Source organism: Vulpes vulpes, chromosome 10 (genome assembly GCF_048418805.1).
Source record: "Vulpes vulpes isolate BD-2025 chromosome 10, VulVul3, whole genome shotgun sequence".
Classification (NCBI taxonomy): Eukaryota; Metazoa; Chordata; class Mammalia; order Carnivora; family Canidae; genus Vulpes; species Vulpes vulpes.
In genome coordinates, this window is record NC_132789.1 from 73,996,612 (window position 1) to 74,017,603 (window position 20,992).

General features: G+C 35.7%; 1 protein-coding gene and 2 pseudogenes across 2 annotated transcripts in view; all 3 read left to right on the forward strand.

Moving 5' to 3' along the window:
* CFAP54 (cilia and flagella associated protein 54) overlaps nt 1-20,992 on the forward strand; it is a 302,139-nt gene that overhangs the window by 132,571 nt on the left and 148,576 nt on the right. For both annotated transcript variants that reach the window (XM_072724628.1, XM_026013023.2), the window contains exons 33-38: nt 4,886-5,116; nt 7,154-7,296; nt 9,018-9,199; nt 10,738-10,965; nt 18,528-18,751; nt 18,852-18,987. In XM_072724628.1, the coding sequence (XP_072580729.1) occupies nt 4,886-5,116; nt 7,154-7,296; nt 9,018-9,199; nt 10,738-10,965; nt 18,528-18,751; nt 18,852-18,987 (1,144 nt within the window). The remainder of the gene's footprint in view (nt 1-4,885; nt 5,117-7,153; nt 7,297-9,017; nt 9,200-10,737; nt 10,966-18,527; nt 18,752-18,851; nt 18,988-20,992) is intronic.
* LOC140594352 (U4 spliceosomal RNA) lies at nt 586-706 on the forward strand (annotated as a pseudogene).
* On the forward strand, nt 14,451-15,228 carry LOC112930668 (translationally-controlled tumor protein pseudogene; annotated as a pseudogene).

Below are 20,992 nucleotides of genomic sequence, written 5' to 3' on the forward strand. Positions count from 1 at the left end.
AATCTCCAGGTAGCCTTATGGGTTTTCTCTTGTAAGTTGAGGATTTCTCTTATCTTGCTGCTTTTACGATCTTTTCTTTGTTACTATATTTTGCGAATTTAACTACAGTATGTCTTGGTGTTGGCCGGCTTTTGTTGATTTTGATGGGGGTTCTCTGTGCCTCCTGGATCTGGATGTCTGTTTCCTTCCTTCCTCAGATTAGGGAAGTTTTCTGTTGTTATTTCTTGAAATAAATCTGCCTGCCTTTCTCTCTCTTCTTCTGAGACTTCTATAATATGAATATTATTACATTTGATGGAGTCACAGTTCTCTAAGCCTATTCTCTTGTTGCCTAATTCTTCTTTCTTTCTTTTGTTTAACTTCTTTATTTTTCATTATTTTGTCTTCTAGGTCACTGGTTTGTTCCTCTTCTTTTTCCAGCCTGCTGTTCATTGTATCACACTTGTTTCCAATCTCAGTTATTGTATTCTTCATCTCTCACTGATTTTTTTTTTTAGCTCTCTTATGTCTCTTGTAAGGATCTAACTGATGTCTTCTTTTCTCAAGGCCAGTGAGTATCCTTATGATTGTTGCTTTAAGTTCTAAATCATGCAGTGGTGGTATCGCAGCCAATGAGGTTTACCCAAGGCACAATTATTGCTAGTTGAAAACTTACTCCACCATGATGACTTGAAATATGACATATTTTGGATGGGTCTAGAAAATCATATAACAACAACAACCAAAAAAACCCCCATGTACCCACTATGCAGTTTAAAATATAAAACATTTCAAACACAGTTGAAATTCCCATGCATCTCTTTGGAATGTATTTTTGTCCATCTTATCCCAGATGTAATACTATCCAAATTTGGCATTTATCATGCTTATGAGTGACTTTATACTTCAATTATATATATAAAATTATATATATATATCCCTAAATAATGTATAGTATTATTCTTTTAATAATTTGCTCTGCTAATTTGCTCATTTTCCTCAATATTACATCTGTGAGATTTTTTTTTCATATTGATGATATATGTCTACTCATTTTACTGCTGTATAGTATTCCATTACATGAATAAATAAAAATTTATTTATTCAGTCTCCTGTAAATAGACATCTACATTGTTTCCAAGTTTTTCCTTATAGTAAACAGTGCTGGAAAGTACATTCTTACACAAAGCTCTTGTATGCAAATGTGAGTTTCTGGCATAAATACATAGGAGTGTAGTCCCTGAGATATGAATATTTTTTACATTGTTAGTTATGGCTATGTTGCTCTTAAATATTCATCAGTGGTGTGTCAAGTTTTCATTATTCAACATCCTTACCAATACTTGGTATTGTTATCAAATTTTCTAATTTTTATGGACTGTTAAATTCTGAAATTTTATGTCATTGTTATTTTAATTTTTGTTTATTTGATTACTAATGAGGTCAGGCATCTTTTCATGTTTTTTTAGACCCTAGGGTTTTTCTGTTCTCAGGACTGCTAGTTTAGATCCTTTGTACATTAAAAAACTTTTGTTTTCTTATTTATTTCTAGATGTTTGGATACTATTGCTTTTTCCAGTTTGTGGCTCATCTATTTATCTTTTTTTTTTTTTAAAGAGATTTTATTTATTTATTCATGAGAGACACAGAGAGAAAGGCAGAAACACAGGCACAGGGAGAAGCAGGCTCCTTGTGGGGAGCCCAAAGCAGGACTTGGTCCTAGGACCCAGGGATCACGACCTAAGCCAAAGCAGATGCTCAACCACTGAGCCACCCAGGTGCCCCCATCTATTTATATTTTAAAGGTTTTCTTTTTTAAATTAAAAGTTATAATTGTTAAGGGAGCAAAACGTATCACCATTTCTCTGTTATTTTCAAACAAGGTAGTAAAGGTACTTTCTTTGTAAATTTAAGTTTTGGATTTTCACATTTAGGAGTTTCATGTAACTGTAATTTATTTCTGTGAACATGACAGGGAGAGTCACCTTCCCCATCTGTAGTTTTGCTACAGGTACTCAACTGGCTAGCCCCATTTATCAAGTAGCCATTATAAACCACTTATCAAGTAGTCTATTCTGCTACCACTGTCACTTTTGTCATTTAGCAAGTTTTCACATATATAGTTTTGAGATCTCTTTTCTGTCCCATTAGTCTCTTATCTATTTGTGAGTCAATATCACACCATCATACTTACTCTGGTATTAAATTGATTATTGTTGTCTGATAGAACAAGTCTCTCCAGCAAGTTCATGCAAGTCTTTTATATTCTTCCACAGGGTAGTTTGGAATAGCTTGTCAAATAATACAAAAAATTCATGATTTTGATAGAGATATAATTGAATACATAGATTGGTTTGGGAAGCTTTCCCCCCCTAATATTGATTCTTTCTATTAGTATTCAGACCATATACTTAGGTCTTATTTAATGTCTTTCAAATAAATTTTTATGATATTTTCCGTAAAGATGTTATACATCTTTCATTAGCTACATTGAAGAAGTGCTTTTTTTGGTATCCAAATGTAAATGGTATTTTAAAATTACAGTTTTGAATGCTTCTATTCTTGTATAGGAACTTAATTGATAATTTGTTCGTAGATACAGGTTTTCTGTGTGAACTGTCATATTGTGAAGAGATATTGAAAGTTTTGCTTATATACAGTTGGAAAATACACATAAAAGATGTTCAATATCATTAGCCATTAGAGAAATGCAAATTAAAGTCACAAGGTATCACTAAAACCTATTTTAATGGCTTAAATAAAAAATAATGATTAACACTAAATACTGGGTCGTTCATACACTGCTGGTGGGAATGTAAAAGACACAGCCACTCTGGAAAAGGTTGTGGGATTTTTTAAATAAAATTAATCATATGCTTACCATAAAATCTCAGGTCTCATCAAAATTTAAACTTTTGCTCTGTGAAAGACCCTGTGAAAAGGATGAAAAGACAAACTGCACACTGGGAAGAAATATTTGCAAACCACGTATCCAAGAAAGACCTTATATCTGGAATATATAAAGACCTCTCAAAATTCAAAAGAATAATAAAAACAAACAGTCCAGTTAGAAAATGAGCAAAAGACACTTAAAAATAAAATCATAAAAAAAAGAAAAAGAGCAAAAAGCATGAACAGATATTTCATTAAGAATATATACAGATATAGGATGCTTACCTCATTTAATTTTGGGATTATCTTGATGGAAATTGACAAGCTGATTCTAAATTTAGGAGAAAAAAGTTCATGAATAGCCAACAACTGGAAGACAAAACTAGGAAATATATTTGCTCCCCCAGATAGATCTATGGTTTTAGATCTCTCCAAAACCATAAGGTCATACTGATGTGTCCAGTTTCAGTTCCATACCACCGGATACTTTCCCGTGTTTTCTCTTTCCCTAATTGTAATGCTTTTTTATAATGGTAAGATGCCTGTTTCTGTCCATGTAATATATTAACTTATTTGCTCAAGCTAGAATATATAGATGATTGTGTCTGGATGCCTTAATGTTTTTCTAATTCAGGTTTCCATTTCCTTTCTCTCATGGTCCCATATCACTGGAGATTTATTTATGCTGACTGTCCTTCCTGAGCTTCCGGGTCCACTCACATCTATGGCTCATAGAGACACAGAGCTGCTTGTTGAGTACCCTGCACATTAGGAACTATTCAGAGGATGCCTGGGTGGTTCAGTGGTTGAGCATCTGCCTTTGGCCCAGGGTGTAATCCTGAAGTCCCGGGATTGAGTCCAAAGTCAGGCTCCCTGCATGGAGTCTGCTTCTCCCTCTGCCTACATCTCTGCCTCTCTCGTTCTGTGTCTCTCATGAATAAATAAATAAATTTTAAAAAAGCAACTATTTGGGCAGTAAAAGAAGCATTCTCTACCCTCTTTGTTGGCTCTCATTGCCTTCCAAGGCCCCTGGGATCTGTAATTACCTTGAAAAGATATGTAGAAGAAGGCTGTCCACTGTCACTGCTCTCCCTGGACTCTCTCACCTTCAGTGCAGGGGAGATGTGGCTTGTCCTGTCAAACTCTATCACTTTTTGAGGAGATTTGACCTTCCATCCAGCTTCTTTTCCTTTCGTGTGTGTGTGTGTGTGTGTGTGTGTTGTGTCAGATTCAGACATATAATCCATTAAAGTGAGCACAATACTTTCACTTACCAATTGAGATTTTTTTCCTTTCTCCAATATAAATCAGATAGAATGGCACTGACCAATGGGGCAGCAACATCGTGAACATTAAAAAAAAAAGAAGTACTTTGAAGAAATTGTCATGCCATGTGAGCAATTATGCAACTATAAAAATAGTTGGATGACTGAGATGTTGCTAGGAATAATTTTAAACAAATTGAATATATGGTATACTTAAAATATGACCTATTAGCTAAATTTTGAAATATTAGTTTTTTTCAGAGCATATTGAATATGGATTATAAAGTTATTTCATTTATAGTTGATTGATGATTTATTTCTGCTGTAGTCTAGCTAATATTGGAAAAAAATTTGCTCCATTGTTTTTTTCCTTAAGGAACAATACAGAGAAATTATTTTCTTATTTAATATTGATATTAGGGGATGAATGTGAGCATTATGTTATAATTTAGTCATCTAATCTCAGTGGCTTTTTGGTTAACGAAAAGAAAAGCTGTTTGGTATGAGTTTAGGACACAGACATCAGAGAGAATGGAAGGCAATATGTAGTGTGTTTATCCTTACAGTTTATCCTCATGCCTCGTCTACTGCCCTTTCACATTCTTAGCACTAAGGAAATGATAAATAAGCCAGAATAATTTGTATAAGGGCAAATGACTTCTTGATGTATTTGATACAAATTGGAATCATTCTTCGTTATTAAATATCTGGAAGCTTGTGTAATTTTAAGACTTGCTTCTTCTTGGCAGAAATAAGAGAACTGATGTTAGAAAACTTGCCTATCGATTCCTCGTGGATAACTTGAATCCTATAATATTAAATTTTGCGAAAAAGAAGAGGTTCCATCAAATATTTCTTGAGGAGATGCCCTGGAGAGCTCAGATGAACCTGTATCTGGCAAATGCACATTTCAACCTGCTTTTAACGAAGCTAGGGGAACGTATGAAGATGAAATTTGGCACTTCAAGTGCAGTGGTCAGGTATAGAATATTATCAGTGAATGATACTTTTTTAGTATGAGCATGGATTTTATTTATATGTTCAGGGCTCCAATGTTGATAAATAACTTAAAGAGGTTTCCAGAGTGCTTCTCTACTGATCATTGGTATATTACTTAATTTCTTGTCTCAGAATCTTTCCTAAACCAATGCTGGATATAAGCACTTATGAAATACCAGTCTGCATTTATCTTAAATAGGTTTGTTAATATAGCTTTCAGTAAAGAAGAAAGTGTAATTTCAAGAGAAATTTAATATAATTGTGTAATACCTATAGCTATTAGTAGGTATTAGGCAAATCTGTTTCATTTTGAGGTATATTAAGCCTCTTTGAATACAGATCATATATTCTCATATGATGTAATATGTCATTAATTCAGAAGACATTTTTGAGCTCTTGAGTGTCTTTGGCTAAAGTGTTTTGGAAGATAAAAATAGAAGATAAGTACAAATATAAAATACTATATAATCATTGAAAAGGTGAATAGAATCTTTCATCCAAAAAATATAGCTGAGTACCTGTTAGATACAAGGTACTGACTGAGGTAGACACAATGGGCATGAAAAGATGAGCAGGATGTGCCACTTAGAGTGTGGCAGGGTGGATCACAAGTGTTAACAGACAATTGTAAATCATAGTGTAAAGTGAAGTATACACAAAGTGTTTGTACCTGAGAAAAGGCTTTCCTTTGGCAGAAACTCACAGGAAAGGTTTTGTGGGGAGGGGCCACTTGGCCTGGTTCTTGAGGGACATGCCAGATTTAGAAATGTGTAGATGAGGAAAGGGGTATTCCAGGTGGAAGGAAGCATATGACACAGAGACCAGGTAGGAAGCATAAGATGAGAATCCCAAATGGTCTGACCAGAATCTAGAGGAAATGAAAGGGAATGGTGTGAAATAATTTAAAAAGTAGATCAGTACCACATCTTGGAGAGTCTTAACTTAATCTGAACTTTAATTTATATACAATGGGAGATTATTAAGGGTTTATTTAAAAAAAATTTTTTTAAATGAGGGTTTTTGACCAGGACAATGATAAAAGATTTCTCTGGCAGCAACATACCAAATGGATTGGAGGAAGGAGAGACTGTGATAGGAGTATGAATTAAAAGTGTTTTTATTTCAATAATCCAATGATAAAATATCCAGGAGAAATCCAAAGCGAACTTGGTTCCAGTTTCTGTTTCTTTAGAATTTTGGTTAAAATAATTATCAGACTGAACTTTCATAAAAACATCTCCAAATAGTTCCGTTTCCTATGTAGGCTAAACCAGATTTGCATTTAAGAAATAATTAGATTGCCTGACCAACAGGGAAGGCTTTTGGTAGACAACCCATCCATGAGGCCTTGAAAAGAGAATGGTTCAGACCAGATGGGCTTCCTAACTTTCCTCTGAACACTGAGAAGAATTCTCTGAAATTCCAATCATATGTGACCATTCAGACATGATTACTGCATAGCGCAGCAATTAGACAATGACCAAATTTGTATCAGAGAACTTGGTGCTAAATTCAACTTTACTAAAACCATTAAGACATACTCAATATTTATGTGTGAATGTATTTTTACATTTATTTATTGATCTATTTTTGGTGGAGGTCTGTTTACTGCTTAGGCCTTATTTTTAAAAAAGGAATAACATTGATCTTAGACACATTGCTTTATATAGTCGACATATGCATATATAGTAGATATATGCAGATATATGCATATATATCACATATATATGTATATATCTTCATTGAGTTGTATTTGAATCAGGTTAAATTGACATAAATTATTGTTTCAGAGCCCTTAGAATGAGTTTGGATTTTCAAGGGCCCTTTCAGGGAAATAGATTTTGATGTTAAAATTCCTAAGAGCAAAGTTACATTGTATAATTTTAAAATTTAATATGATCCAAAATTTGGGAGCACTAACTCACAGATATTTTAAAAATTAAGGTGAATTATATTTGCCAGATTCAATTCAATTTTGTTTATGGTTTTTTTTTTAATGATATTCCCTCTACCTGCAGTTTCCGATCATGTGATCCTAATATGTTCTCACTATATAATTCAGGAACAGTGTTACCAACAGCGAAATTAACTCTAGAAAACTATAAAGCGATACTTGATTTCCTTCATACAGCTAAAAAAAGAAAGGCCAACTTACCATCAGGTAAAATAAAAAATTATGATTTGTATTATCAAATTGCCCTCTATATTTTTATTCACTGATGCAACATACACATACACACACACACACACACACATACCCCACAGACACACAGAAGTATACACATCATTTTTCAATGACTCAGGAGTTTAAATGAGTTGTGGTATTTTGTAGGAGATTCTTATTTGACCAGTTTTTTAAAAAATTTCTGTATTTTTATGATATCACCATATGTATTTAGAAATATATATGTTTGTTCTACTCCAAACCAATTTGGCTGTTCACCAAATATAATCTTATTTTTATTTATTTACTTATTTATTTTTTAGAAAAGGAGAGAGGAGTGGGGAGGGGCAGAGGGAGAAGGAGAGAAAATCTTAAGCAGACTCCATGCTCAGTATGGAGCCCAACATGGGGCTCCATCTCACAACATTGAGATCATGACCTGTGCCGGAATCAAAAGTCAGACCCTTAACCAATTGAGCCACCCAGGCACCCCTAATGTTCTTTTTAAAATAATGGTAGCCTCCTCTTGTCAGGATAGGTGAAGACTTGATATCAGGTGTTATATTTTAGTGGGAGTAAGTTTCAGAACAAATTCCACTACACATTTTATGCTCAAGGAAGTTTAATCTTGCCTTAGGGTCTCCAACTAGCACCTTCCGTGAAACCTTACTCCAAAGTGAATGCCATAATATTTTTGAATGGCAGGACCAACCAATATTTTTGTCTGCTCAGGTGACAGGAGACTCACTCTGGGAAGTGGAGAAATACAGATGAACAGGGCTTTCAATCTGGGTGCTACAACTAATGACACTATTCCAAAGCAATCACCTATCTTAAATACCATTCATTTCACAAATAAAGAATCACTTCTAATATTTTCATACAATTACAAACCCTCTTATGTAGACTTTTAGTAATAATATTTTAAGTATTATGTAACTTATTGCTATCAAGATACTTCATATACTGGGCAACTGCCTCAGGAGTTCATTCATATTTGAAGTACTTGACATGTTTTTTGATTTCTTGAGGGTGTAGATTAGATTTAGCTGATACCTTCATGTTATACTATGAGTACTGAAGTATTTGAAAATAAATTCCCTAGACCCAGAGTCAGAATTTTGTGCATAGGCTGTGGTATATAGCTTCTAAGGTTTTTGTTTTTTTTTAAACTAGCTGCCTAAGACCTCCCATGAAATCCACAATACAATACTGTGCTATTTAGATGTATTATTTAATGCAGAATTCTAAGAAAAGGCTTGCAGTAGGAGAAATCTATATTTTTACACCACACCAACAGGATAATGAATAGATATGGTTGCTACCCTGCTTAACTCTAGGGGATGCTACTCACCCTCTAGTGTACATGTCCTGGGAATAGACTATTTAGGGAGTAATTAAGGAAATTAAATGGGATTCTGTGATTGGTCCCTCAGAAAACATGACATTCCTGCCTCTTCATTGTTCCTTTGGCCATCACTCTTGCCCAGAATGATGTTCTCCATAGTCTTTCTGCATAGCTAAGCCATGTTCACCCTTTAAACTTAGTGTAGATGCCTCCTTCTCTAGAAACTTTCCTTGGTTCATTGTGTTCATGATAATCCTGTCCTTCCTCCAAATTTATATAGCATTTCTTAATTACTCATTTGATGCTTATCACCTATGTCTTCTGGAACTTGCTGTTTTCAATAATATTATGCTTTATTTTTGCACTGTAGATGCTGAAGAATTTTCCACATTTGTTAATTCCAGAATGAATGATGAAAATGTATCCAAGGCACAACCAGTTTATGACTCAGACTCTGAATCAGGTCTTAATGCTAAAGAAAAGGATCGAGCAACAAATTTGGGTCTATTGGATCATTTTATGAAAATCTTTTTATATTGCAGGAGAGCAATGGTAAGGTGGTCCTTCTAATTTGCTAAATTAGTAGACATAAATCTTAGGCCATTAGTTTGGGCATGTAAGATATATTGTATTTATTCACTTACCATCCATAGTTTTGATTTCAACTTTGAAACTAAATTTGCTGTGTTTCACATCAGTCATTTTTGAGGTTTGTCTGCCATAGTGCTGAAGATTTACACACTGTCAGGTTGTCAGGGAGAGGGGTAATCTGCTTTAGTCATCAATCATCCATTGGTGCAGAGCGGAGGTGGCCTTTGTCCTTGCCTACACAATCCCTGTTAATATTCAGACACCCCCCTGTCACTTTGTTTCCACATTTGGGATATGGCCTTCTATGGTGGTGAAACCAGTGGTTCCTCTCTGGAGTTTTGTTCCTGTTTAGGGTACCGTATGCCCCTTTATTCCCTCTAGCATAGGGCACACTCTTTCTGGGCCAGAGGAAAGCCCTGCTCCTGATTCCTGACCCCCTGCTTCTATAGGCCAATTGTGTCTTCTCTAAAATGCTTTTCTCTTTTTTTTCCTTAAATATTATATGATACATTATTAAAATTGGAATCATGTACAAATAAATTAATTTTCCTTTTTCTCATAGCAGGAATGGCATACACTTCAAACCTCTCAAGAGTTGAGAGGAAATCTATCCTTTCTAGAACACTTGAGTTCCCATTTTCTCTGTAGAGAAGGTGATTTCTTAAAAAATGAGAAGGAAACCCAAATCGTCCCTTTTGACCATGAGCATTGCTTCCTATCCTTTCCACAAGCTTCAGGTCATTAGAAGGTCTGGGTCCTGCTCACTTCTTACAACTCAGTTCATCTTGCTCTCATTCAGTCCACTGTCCTTTGTGTGATCTTGAAAGCACAGTGCTTGTTCTTTTCTCATCCCTCAAGTTCATCCTCCATCCTTTGCTCCTCCTTCAGTTTCAAATGCTGTCCTCCCTCCAACACCCCAACTCCCATCTTCACATGACATGTTCAACTCAACATTCAAGTTTTTGCTTGTGTCAGCTCCACAGAGAGGACATTTTTCCTGACCGCCTCATTTAAAAGGGCATATCCTCTCATGTTTGTTAGATTCTGACCCATTTCTGCTTTATTTTTCTTTACAATATTTATTAGTCCCTGAAATATTTTCATTTGTCTGCTTATCTAGTGTCAGTCTCCCCTAATAAACTGAAGCACCATGAAGGCAGACCCAGTTACCCTTGCTCATTGCCACATTCCCAGATCATAGATCAATGGAAATCTTGGAGTCAGACTGCTGGTGTACAAATTTTAGCTGACCACTTAGTAGATCATGACCCTGGACAAGTTAGCTCCATGTCTGTGTTTCCTTATCTGTAAATTAAGTAGAATACTATAGTACACACTCATTTTGTAGGAGCTATTGTTAGAATTAACTGAGATAATGATATAAGTACACATAATAAATGGTGTTATTTTTTTATTGACATAATTTTTGCAGAACTATGTTCAGAGATCTTTAACTTTTGAAGCCTTGGGGTTTGTTTTGAATGTTGTGTTTGTGTTAGGTTCTTGCTCATCGTGGTGGCTATTGGACTCTGCTTCAGAACTGCTGTCGGGCCCTTTGGAACTTTACTCATGAGCTACAGATACTTCTTAAACAAGCAGTGGATCTGTATAAAACATTTCCTATTAGCCAAGATGGTTTCCTCTGTATCTGTGTTATGCCATTCTATTTGGGAGCAGAATTACTTATTGACATGTTAATAGAACTACAAAATAACAATTCTATTAAGGTAAGGGCATTTGAGTAATTATTTTTATCGTATTCAATTAATAAAGACTTTTTGCACCTTGGGATAAACAGAAATTAATATTTTCATTGAGTCTTAGTTTGTGTATATTTCATTTGCTTCTCATTATTATTTGGTTCAGAATACACAGCTCACATTGATGTTAATTATAAATACCTTAGCCTGAAAATTCAACTTTTTAAAGGAAACAAAGTAACATTTATTGAACTCTAGCTTCTTTTTTTTTTTTTTTAAAGATTTTATTTATTTATTCATGAGAAAGAGAGAGAGAGAGAGGCAGAGACACAACACAGGCAGAGGGAGAAGCAGGCTCCATGCAGGGAGCCCGATGTGGGACTCGATCCCAGGTCTCCAGGATTGCGCCCTGGGCTCAAGGCAGACACTCAACCGCTGGGCCACCCAGGATGCCCCGAGCTCCAGCTTCTGTATAAAGTAACTGTAATGCATTTAATCCTTATAGCAAATTTTTGACCGAGAAACAGACTCAAAGAAAGATCATATAACTTGTCAGTTGCTCTTTACTTTACTGCTTTATCTGTCCTTGTTCTATTATTCCAGATCTGGTAGACTTTGCAGCTATTTAAAATCTACTACACTGTGGTAGAAAATAAAACGGAAAAAATGCAAACATGTTATAACTTAAACACATTGAAAATTAATGAACACATAAACACATTGAGTAATGGAGTTTATATTTACATTTCCAGATGTAAAATACATGAAAACAATAGCACAAAAGACAGAGTAATAAGTTTTTTCCACTTCATATAAATGCAAAGTGGTACACTATTACCTCTAAGCGGAATGTGGTAAGTATCCATTTAATAATCCTTAGAGTAATACCAAAGGAGGAGATATAGGTAAAAAGCCATTGCAGTGAAGTGGAAACTAAATAGTGGTCAATTAATTAAAGAAGGCAGGAAAAAAGAAACAGAGGAACAGAAACATATGGGCCAAACAGAAATTAAGTAGCAAATAATAAATCTAACCCAATCATATCAATTATTATATTAAGTATAAGTGCTTAAACACCCTAATCAAAAGGCAGAAATTGTTGGATATAAAGAAAGACAGGGGATCCCTGGGTGGCGCAGTGGTTTCGCGCCTGCCTTTGGCCCAGGGCGCGATCCTGGAGACCTGGGATCGAATCCCACGTCGGGCTCCTGGTGCATGGAGCCTGCTTCTCCCTCTGCCTGTGTCTCTGACTATCATAAACAAATAAAAAAAAAATTTAAGAAAGACAATGTATAGTTGGCCACATGAGAAGTATTCTGAATATAAAGAAAGTGATTGATAATAAATCAGTGGAAAGAGATATACCATGATTACAGTAAGCATAAAAAAACTGGAGAGACTTTATTAGTATTAGTATTAGATAAAATAACCTTTAAATTAGGGAGTATTTAGATATTTAGTATTTAGATAGATAAAGATAGAGATAAAAACATTTCATAGTGAGAAGAGGCTCAATTAACCAGTCATAAATATGTATGCTCCTAATAACAGAGACTCAAAGTATATTTGGACACCCAAAGCATGAAGAGCTTCCAGATGGTGAAAGCATTGATGTGTTGAACAGTTCTTGTGGCCTGACTCCATGGGGAGGGGGCATGGAAGCCCGTTGTCAAGGACCCTTCCAGACTATGTACCTCTTTCATTTAGCTTTCTCTGAGTTGTATCCTTTATAATAATATAGTTTTTTTTTAAAGATTCATTCATTTATTTATTTATTTATTTATTTATTTATTTATTTATTTATTTATGAGAGAGAGAGAGAGAGAGAGAGGCAGAGACACAGGAAGAGGGAGAAGCAGGCTCCATGCTGGGAGCCTGATGTGGGACTCGATCCCGGGACTCCAGGATCGCGTCCTGGGCCAAAGGCAGGCGCCAAACCACTGAGCCACCCAGGGATCCCCGAGTATCCTTTACAGTAAAACTGTAATCCTAAGTATAGTGTTGTAAGTGAGTGTCAGTCAGTCAGTTATTGAACCTGAGGGGGTTATGGAAACCCCTAAATTTACTGTTCATTCAGAAGTACAGGTGACTTGAGACTTGTGGCTGACATCTAAAGTAAGAGCAGTCTTGTGGAGGACTAAATCATTAAACTTTTGGAGTCTGACCTTAATTCTGGATAGGTAGTTATGACAGAATTGAGGTGCAGGACACATAGGTGGATTAGAAACAGAGCACAAGTGTGTGTGCTCATCAAGATGGATTATATGCAGGGTCAAAAAATAAGTCTTAATACAATTTTAAAGACTGAAATCTTGAAGGGTATGTCCTCTGACTCCTACCTTATGGATAGACTAATAAAAATTAGGAAGAAAAATCTCCAAATATATGGAAATTAAACAACACAATTCTAAATAATCCATGGGTCAAAGAAGATAACACAAGAGAAATATTTCAAAATGATGACAACATATTAAAATTTGTGGGATGCAAATAAACCAGTGCTTAGAGGGAACCTACTAGTTTTAAATGTTTAATAGAAAAGAAGAAAGATATAACATCAGTTATCTAAGTGTACACCTATAGGAGCTGAGAAAAGAAGAGCAAATTAAATCCAAAGTAAGTAAAAAGAACAAAGGAAATAATAAGCAGAAATAGATATAAAACAACACAAAACTAATAAAGTTAAAATGAATCCTTTGAAAAGATTATTAAAATTGGCAGAATCCTAGGAATACTGATAAAGCACGAAAGAAGGCATAAATAATTGACATTAGTGATGAAAGAGGGATATAACTATAGATCCTATAGATATTAAAAGAAAAATAAGAGAATATTACGATCAGTTTTTACTAATGAATTTGATATCTTTAGATGGAATGGACATGTTTATCACAAAGCACAGCTTAACAAAAAGCAATAGAAAAAATGACACAAGAAGCAATAGAAAAAACGAATTGTCCTAAATATATTAAAGAAAATTAGTTTATAATTAGGAACTCTGAGATAAAGAATACTCCAGACCCAGAATATTTCCCTGCAGAATTCTAGCAAACATATAGAGACAAAATAATAAATCATATACAAACATTTTTTTAGAAGCAAAGGTGGCTTAAATCCAAAAGATGTATCAAAAAGAAAAGTAATGAACCAATATCCCTCATGAACATAGACACAAAACTACTTAATGAAATATTAGCAGATTAAACCCAGCAATACATAAAATAGGCAAATGAGGTCTATAATATCTACAATTATACAAATGATGATCAAGTGGGCTTATTCCAGAAATATAAGGTTAACATTTAAAGATCAATCAAGAGGCACTTGGGTCGCTCAGCTGGTTAAATATCCAACTCTTGGTTTTGGCTCAGGTCATGATCTCAGGGTAGTGATATCAAGCACTGTGTCAGGCTCTGTGCACCGAGTGGTGTCTGCTTGAAATCCTTTCCTCTTCCATCTCTCCCTCCCTCTGCTTCACCTCCTATTTGCTTGCACTCTCTCTCTCAAATAAAAAAATAAAAATCTTTTAAAAAGTAAAATAAGATCAATCAAGGTAATTCACTATTTTAACAGAATAAAGGAGACAAATTATATGGCCATTGAAATAGATAGAACAAAAGTATTTACAAAACTTGATATCACTTTTTCCACCTGCCTTCTCTCCCCTCGAGTTTGCTTCAGCTGCACTGCTCTTGCTCTGAATTCTGGGTTCTTGCTAAGCCAAGGCTGCCATTCTCTATCTCTGGCTGCCATCATGATTATCTACCTGGACCTCATCAGCCATGATGAAATGTTTTCTGGCATCTACAAGATTTTGGAGGTTGTGAGTGAGCTGAGCCTGGAGGTAAAGGGGAAGATAGTCAGCAGGACAGAAGGTACCATTGATGGAAATATACTTTGCTGAAGGCCCCCAAGGCAAAAGTAGTGAAAGCACAGTAATCATTGGTGTTGATATTGTCAAAAACCATTACTTACAGAAAACAAACTTCACAAACGAAGCCTACAAAAAGTTCATTGTAGATTGTAGGAAATCAGTCTAAGGCAAACTTGAAGAACAGAGACCAGAAAGTATAAACCTTTTATAACAGAGGCTGCAGACAAATCAAGCATGTCTTTACTAATTTCAAAAACTACCAGTTCTTTATTGGTGAAAATATGAATCCAGATGGCGTAGTTGCTCTGCTAGACTACCATGAGGATGGTCTGACCCTATATATAATTTTCTTCAAGAATGGTTTAGAAATGAAGAAATGTTAGCAAAATGGAAAAAATGTTAACAGAATGGCAATTACTTTAGATCTATTACCTGTCATCATAACTGGCTGCTGCTTTTCATGCATCCATACAATATCAGGACTTGGACAGTTGGATGATGTCGTCTTGATCTCTTATTTTAATGTTGATTTATTTGGAGTGGACTCATTTTTTTAAAGAGAAAAAACCATATCATGTAGATTACCTAAAAATAAAATGCATTTAAACTTATTTGCGAGAATACCTCTTACTTTATGTTCAAACTAAGTCTGTCTTGTAGTGTTCCTGGAGAGGATAAAGCCTGTGGTAGACCACAAATAGAAAGAATGAGACGATCTTCAGGTAACTTCTACAGGGAAAACTACTTTTGGAACTAGTATATAAGCAAAAAAAAAAAAAAAAAAAGAATGGCAAGTCTTAATTCTAAGTTGAAGTAAAGGAAAAGACCATATTCATAGAGTGCCAAATGTGAAGTGGATCATTATACATTTCATCACCTACAAACAGAAATAGTTGACTCTGGAAGAGATTATTAAAAGAATAAAAAGAGACTAATACAGTTGGAAGCAAAACAAAAACAATGCCATTGATATTAAAGACTCTCAGCAAACTAGGAATACCTGATAAAAAGTACTATCTACTGTTAACATCATACTTAATGGTGAAATATTGTGAGCTTCCCTCTAAGATTGGGAACAAAGCAAGGATGTCTGCTCATACCACTTTTGCTCAATATCATGCCAGAGATCCTGACAAGTGCAGTAAGGCAGACAAAGAAACCAAAGGCATGCAGATTGAAAAGGAATAAGAGTTTTTACATAGAAAATTCTAACTCTTTAGTACTCTATAAAACTACTAGAATTAATAAACAAAATAGCAGCACATAAAGTCAATTTAAAAAAATAAATTGTATTTCTTTGTACTAACAGAAAACAACTAGGAAATGAAATTTTAAAAATACCATTCAAAACATCAAATTTCTAGGAATATAGCTAATGAAATCTGTGTAGGATTTTTACATTGAATATTATAACACATTGCAGAAAAAATTAAAGAAGATCTAAATAGACACAAAGGTCATGTTCATGAATGAAAAGACTCTATATTGCTAGGATATCATTTCTAATTTGGTCTGTTGATTCAGTGAAATCCTAATGAAAATTCCAAAAGACATTTTTTTTCGGTGTAAATTGACAGTTCATTTTAAAACTTATAAGCAAATGCAAAGAAATGTGAGTGGCCAAGAAAAATCTTTAAAAAGTACAAATTCGGAGAACTCAGGGCTTATCAATGCTGTAGTAATTGGAAGACTATGATATTGGCATAAAGAGAGAAATATATCAGTAAAATAAATAATCCTAAAATATACTCCTATATATATGGTCAATATGTTACAAAGGTATCAAAACAATTCAAAGAATTCAAAGAAATGACAATCCTTAGCACCCAGATGTGTTCTTTAAAAACCATTTCCCACTGAAAGAAGTAGGACTCCTTGGTGTTAAAAAAAAAAAAAAGGCTGATTATGTTTTTCTATGTGAACTATATTTGAGGAGACCCAAATAGTTAACAGCCCGTGATGAAAAATTTTTCTTTATAGAATTTCCAGGTAATAAATGAAGAAATGATGTTGAAATTAGAATATGAGGATTTTGTAATTCTTTATGAATTCATGGGAGGATGAACAGCACCAGTGAAGTATATGTACTTGTTGGAAAAAAATAAATCAACCTGGAATCAGAGCAAGTGTTTATTTTTTTATTTTTATTTATTTATGATAGTCACAGAGAGAGAGAGAGAGAGAGGCAGAGACACAGGCAGAGGGAGAAGCAGGCTCCATGCACCGGGAGCCTGATGTGGGATTCGATCCTGGGTCTCCAGGGTCGCGCCCTGGGCCAAAGGCAGGCGCCAAACCGCTGCGCCACCCAGGGATCCCCAGAGCAAGTGTTTAAATCTAACCAACAATTTACAGAAAATCCAAGGGACAGAAACATTTGGAATGAAACTATGGGGATGATGCGTCAATAAAAACGCAGCCTATGGGAACTCTACAAGATAAACAACCTGGTTTCTTTAACAAAAAATTGGGGGAAAAAAAACTGATAGTAGATACCCTTCTTCTTCATGGATGGCCCAGGAAAGTTATTTCAGCTGTACTCAGGAAATGTACTCATATCTGAATGAAAAAAGAATGTGTCATCCTGTTGGCAGGCAGGCTCTGGCATAGCAGTCACCTGGGCTTTACTTTTACTTTTTCCACACTCACCAAGAGTAATGGTCAAGAGTGCCTCCACTTGGAATCCTGAGGTCCAGGAAATGGAGATAACCCCTTATGCAGCTTTGTGCTGCTGGAAGTCTTACTATAAAATCAGTGGGTAGTGGGATGGAGCTCATAACATCAATAAAATGGAAACTACCCTTTACTGAGTATGTCCCATGTGCCAGCAACCGTGCTAAAGAGGCTAATTCACATAGGTCACATATGGCACACCTGTTATTCACACCTACCCAAGACTGACTTGAGGCACGCATTTTACATTGCACAGACAGATGACTTCCTAGATTTCTTCCAACCTTAAGACCATGAATCTTGTTAGAGATATATGCCCTCTACTTTTGTTGATACCTTCCCTCCCCTATGTGTGGATTACCCTTATTAGTAATACCAGCTTAAGAGAGGCTGGTCTTGAGTTACCCAACTATTTCTTGGGCTGCAACCTGGCTTATAGGTGGATTTAAGGAGTTTTATTTGCCTCAAGAATTTCTAAGGGTACACACAAGTGCATCAGGGACTCATGGGAAATGAATATATTAGTTACATGGTACCTCTTTAACTTAGGGAAAAACAGAGTTTTCCAGGAGATTTCCTTCTCCATAGGTTTAACCTTTGCAACCTGATGAATGTAACCAATATATTATGGAAATGTAATCATTTGTGTATACTAAACCTGTTCTTCAAAACTTTATCTTATTGGTTATTTACAGAGATAGTGACTGTGTACCAGGAAGTATAGACCTCAGTTTGTGCTAACATGGTAATGACTAGTCATATGTGGCTATTTGAAGTTAAGCTAAATTAAAATTAAGTGAAATTAGCTCCAGTATCCACACATGCTTAGCGGCTACTATTTCAAGCAACACACACATAGCACATTTCCATCATCATAGAAAGTTCTGTTGAATTGCAATATTCAGGCTTTGATTTGCATAATAAAAACATATAATTTTCTTATCTTCAGTTCTTTTCCTGTTATTTTTTTATCACATTCAGTTTTCAGAAAAAATGTGTAGTAAAATCTGAAAATGCACATTTTTTCCCCATGTGCTACTTGTAGGTTATTGAAGAAAACGGAGAGTTCAGTGTTCCAAGCTGCTATGGAAATATTAAAAATGATAATGGTGGTTCTAGCCTTAATTTTGAGTACCATTTGGATGATGTAAATGTGGTTGATTTGAAATGGATCCATGACTTTGTGTTGAAATCTCTGGAACTTTTATATCAAGTGGAAAAATGGGAAACACTGGTATCACTTGCCATCCAATTCAACACAATTTCACAGTAAGTATTGCTGTAAGGGCAATTAAAGGTGACGAGCTCTCATTTAAAAAATGTGTTTTCACTAATGTCTGCTTTTTAATGTATTTCTACCCCTCTCTAGTGAGAGATACACAGAGCAAGTGACACCACTCCTGGTGTATGCCCAGCGTCAGCTGCTTCTAAGAATATCCAAGTTCAATGGCCCAGATATTACCCAACAACCTTGTGCAAAATATGAGGCTGAATACAAAGAGAAGGTGAGTTTGGCTGTATTACCTATGCAGATGTAATTTCTGATGAGTGGATATATAAAATACAAAGATGTAGAGATCAGAGAAATATTATTTTCACTTAGACATTTATCATTCAAATCAACAAACATTCCTGAAAGCCTGATATGTGCCAATATTTTCCAGATACAGGGTTAACGAAAATTAAGCCCTTGTTGGTAGGAAACTTACCTTCAGACCAGCACTGATGTATTCATTAGACATAGTCTAGAGCCACAGTACTTTTAGAGGCCCACTAAATGTTTCATTTTTTTTTAATGTGAAGAAAAAAATTAACTTTTAGGTCAAAGAAAATATTTGAATTTTTTTTTTATTTATTTATGATAGTCACACACACACACACACACACACAGAGGCAGAGACACAGGCAGAGGGAGAAGCAGGCTCCATGCACCGGGAGCCCGACGTGGGACTCGATCCTGGGGTCTCCAGGATTGCACCCTGGGCCAAAGGCAGGCGCCAAACCGCTGCGCCACCCAGGGATCCCCCGAAAATATTTGAATTTTTATGTTAAAATTAACTATATTTGTATTTATGCAAACATCATCCTATGATATAATTTTTAATATTTTTTATGGATGTGTGGGTCCATGAAAGTAAGTGTCTAAGGACCCAAAAGTCATGATACAGCTTTGAGTTAGGTGGTGGAAAGAGAAGTAAATTCTTTCATTTGTTAATTTAATAAATGTGTATCGACTACCTGACTATGTAATCCCAGAGCCATAGCATACTGTTCCACAGTTTGTGTCCTTCCCTAGGGCCCCCAGTGTAGGTGAGGCCTGAAATCTAGTCCTGCCTCCCACACCAGTCTGTGTGTTTGTGGGGTTGTGGCCACACGGTGAGGGCTCCATTTATCTTCTCACAGAGGTTCCTTATAGCCCTTGCATATTCTAGCCTCTTGCATTTTCCACGCAATGAGAATACAGTGTGAGTTCTTGCTTTCTGGAGTTTAATTTTGCAGGGGTAGAGGTAGGGCCAGAAAATAAACCTGTAAACAGATACATAAAAAGATTTATGATCATCATGAGTTCTCTGAAGAGAATAAACTGGGTCAGTGGGTTAGAGATAGGTGGGATGGAAGGTGAAAATCTGGAATGACTCTTGAAAACAGTAACCTTTGATGAGAAATGGCCAGCCATTCATAAGAAAGAGCCTTCTAGCCCAAGGGAAGAAGAACAAGGGCAAAGGCCCAGAGACAAGGAGAAGGCCTGTGTGTCTGGAATGTCACAGACAGGGGAGATTGTGAAAAGAGGGGGCTTTGCTTCTTCCTTTTCTCCCCAATGTCATAATGTTAAGTCTTCCTGTCTTCTTTATCCACATACTCTCCCTTGGTGAGCTCTTTCAGTCTGTGGTTCTAAGTATCATCTTTATGATAATGATTCTTGAAATTCTAGCTCCAGTATAGACCTTTCTCCTGAATTCTGTGTTGACATATTCCCTGTATCAGTCAAGGTTCAATCAGAGAAGCAGAACTAGTAAGATCTATTATCTCTCTCATCCATCAAGATTAATTGCAAAGAATTGGCTTATGTGATTATGGAGGCTGGCCAGGCAAGTCCAAAATCATAAGGTGGTCAGTCAGGATCATGAGCAGGAATGAACCTTACAGGTATGGCCAGAAGCTATTACCCTTAGGCGGTCAGTGAGGGATGATTCAGTCAGTAGACCTGGATGCTGTTTGGAGTCTGAACTCCTCCAGCACATTGGGGACTCACCTGCTTAGGTCAGGCCCACTGAAAATAATCTCTAGCTTAAGGCATATTTATTAGGGACTTTAATTATTATCTGCAAAATCCCTTCATAGCCACAGCTAGATTAGGGTTTGAATAGCTGTGTGCATTCAAAATGGATACTTCCCTTCTTTTTGTCCTCATAGGTCAGCCTAACCAAGTTGACCCCTCAAAAACCCATCATACTGCCTAATCAACATGATCTCTTAGATGTTTAATACACTTCTGAAATTTAGTATATC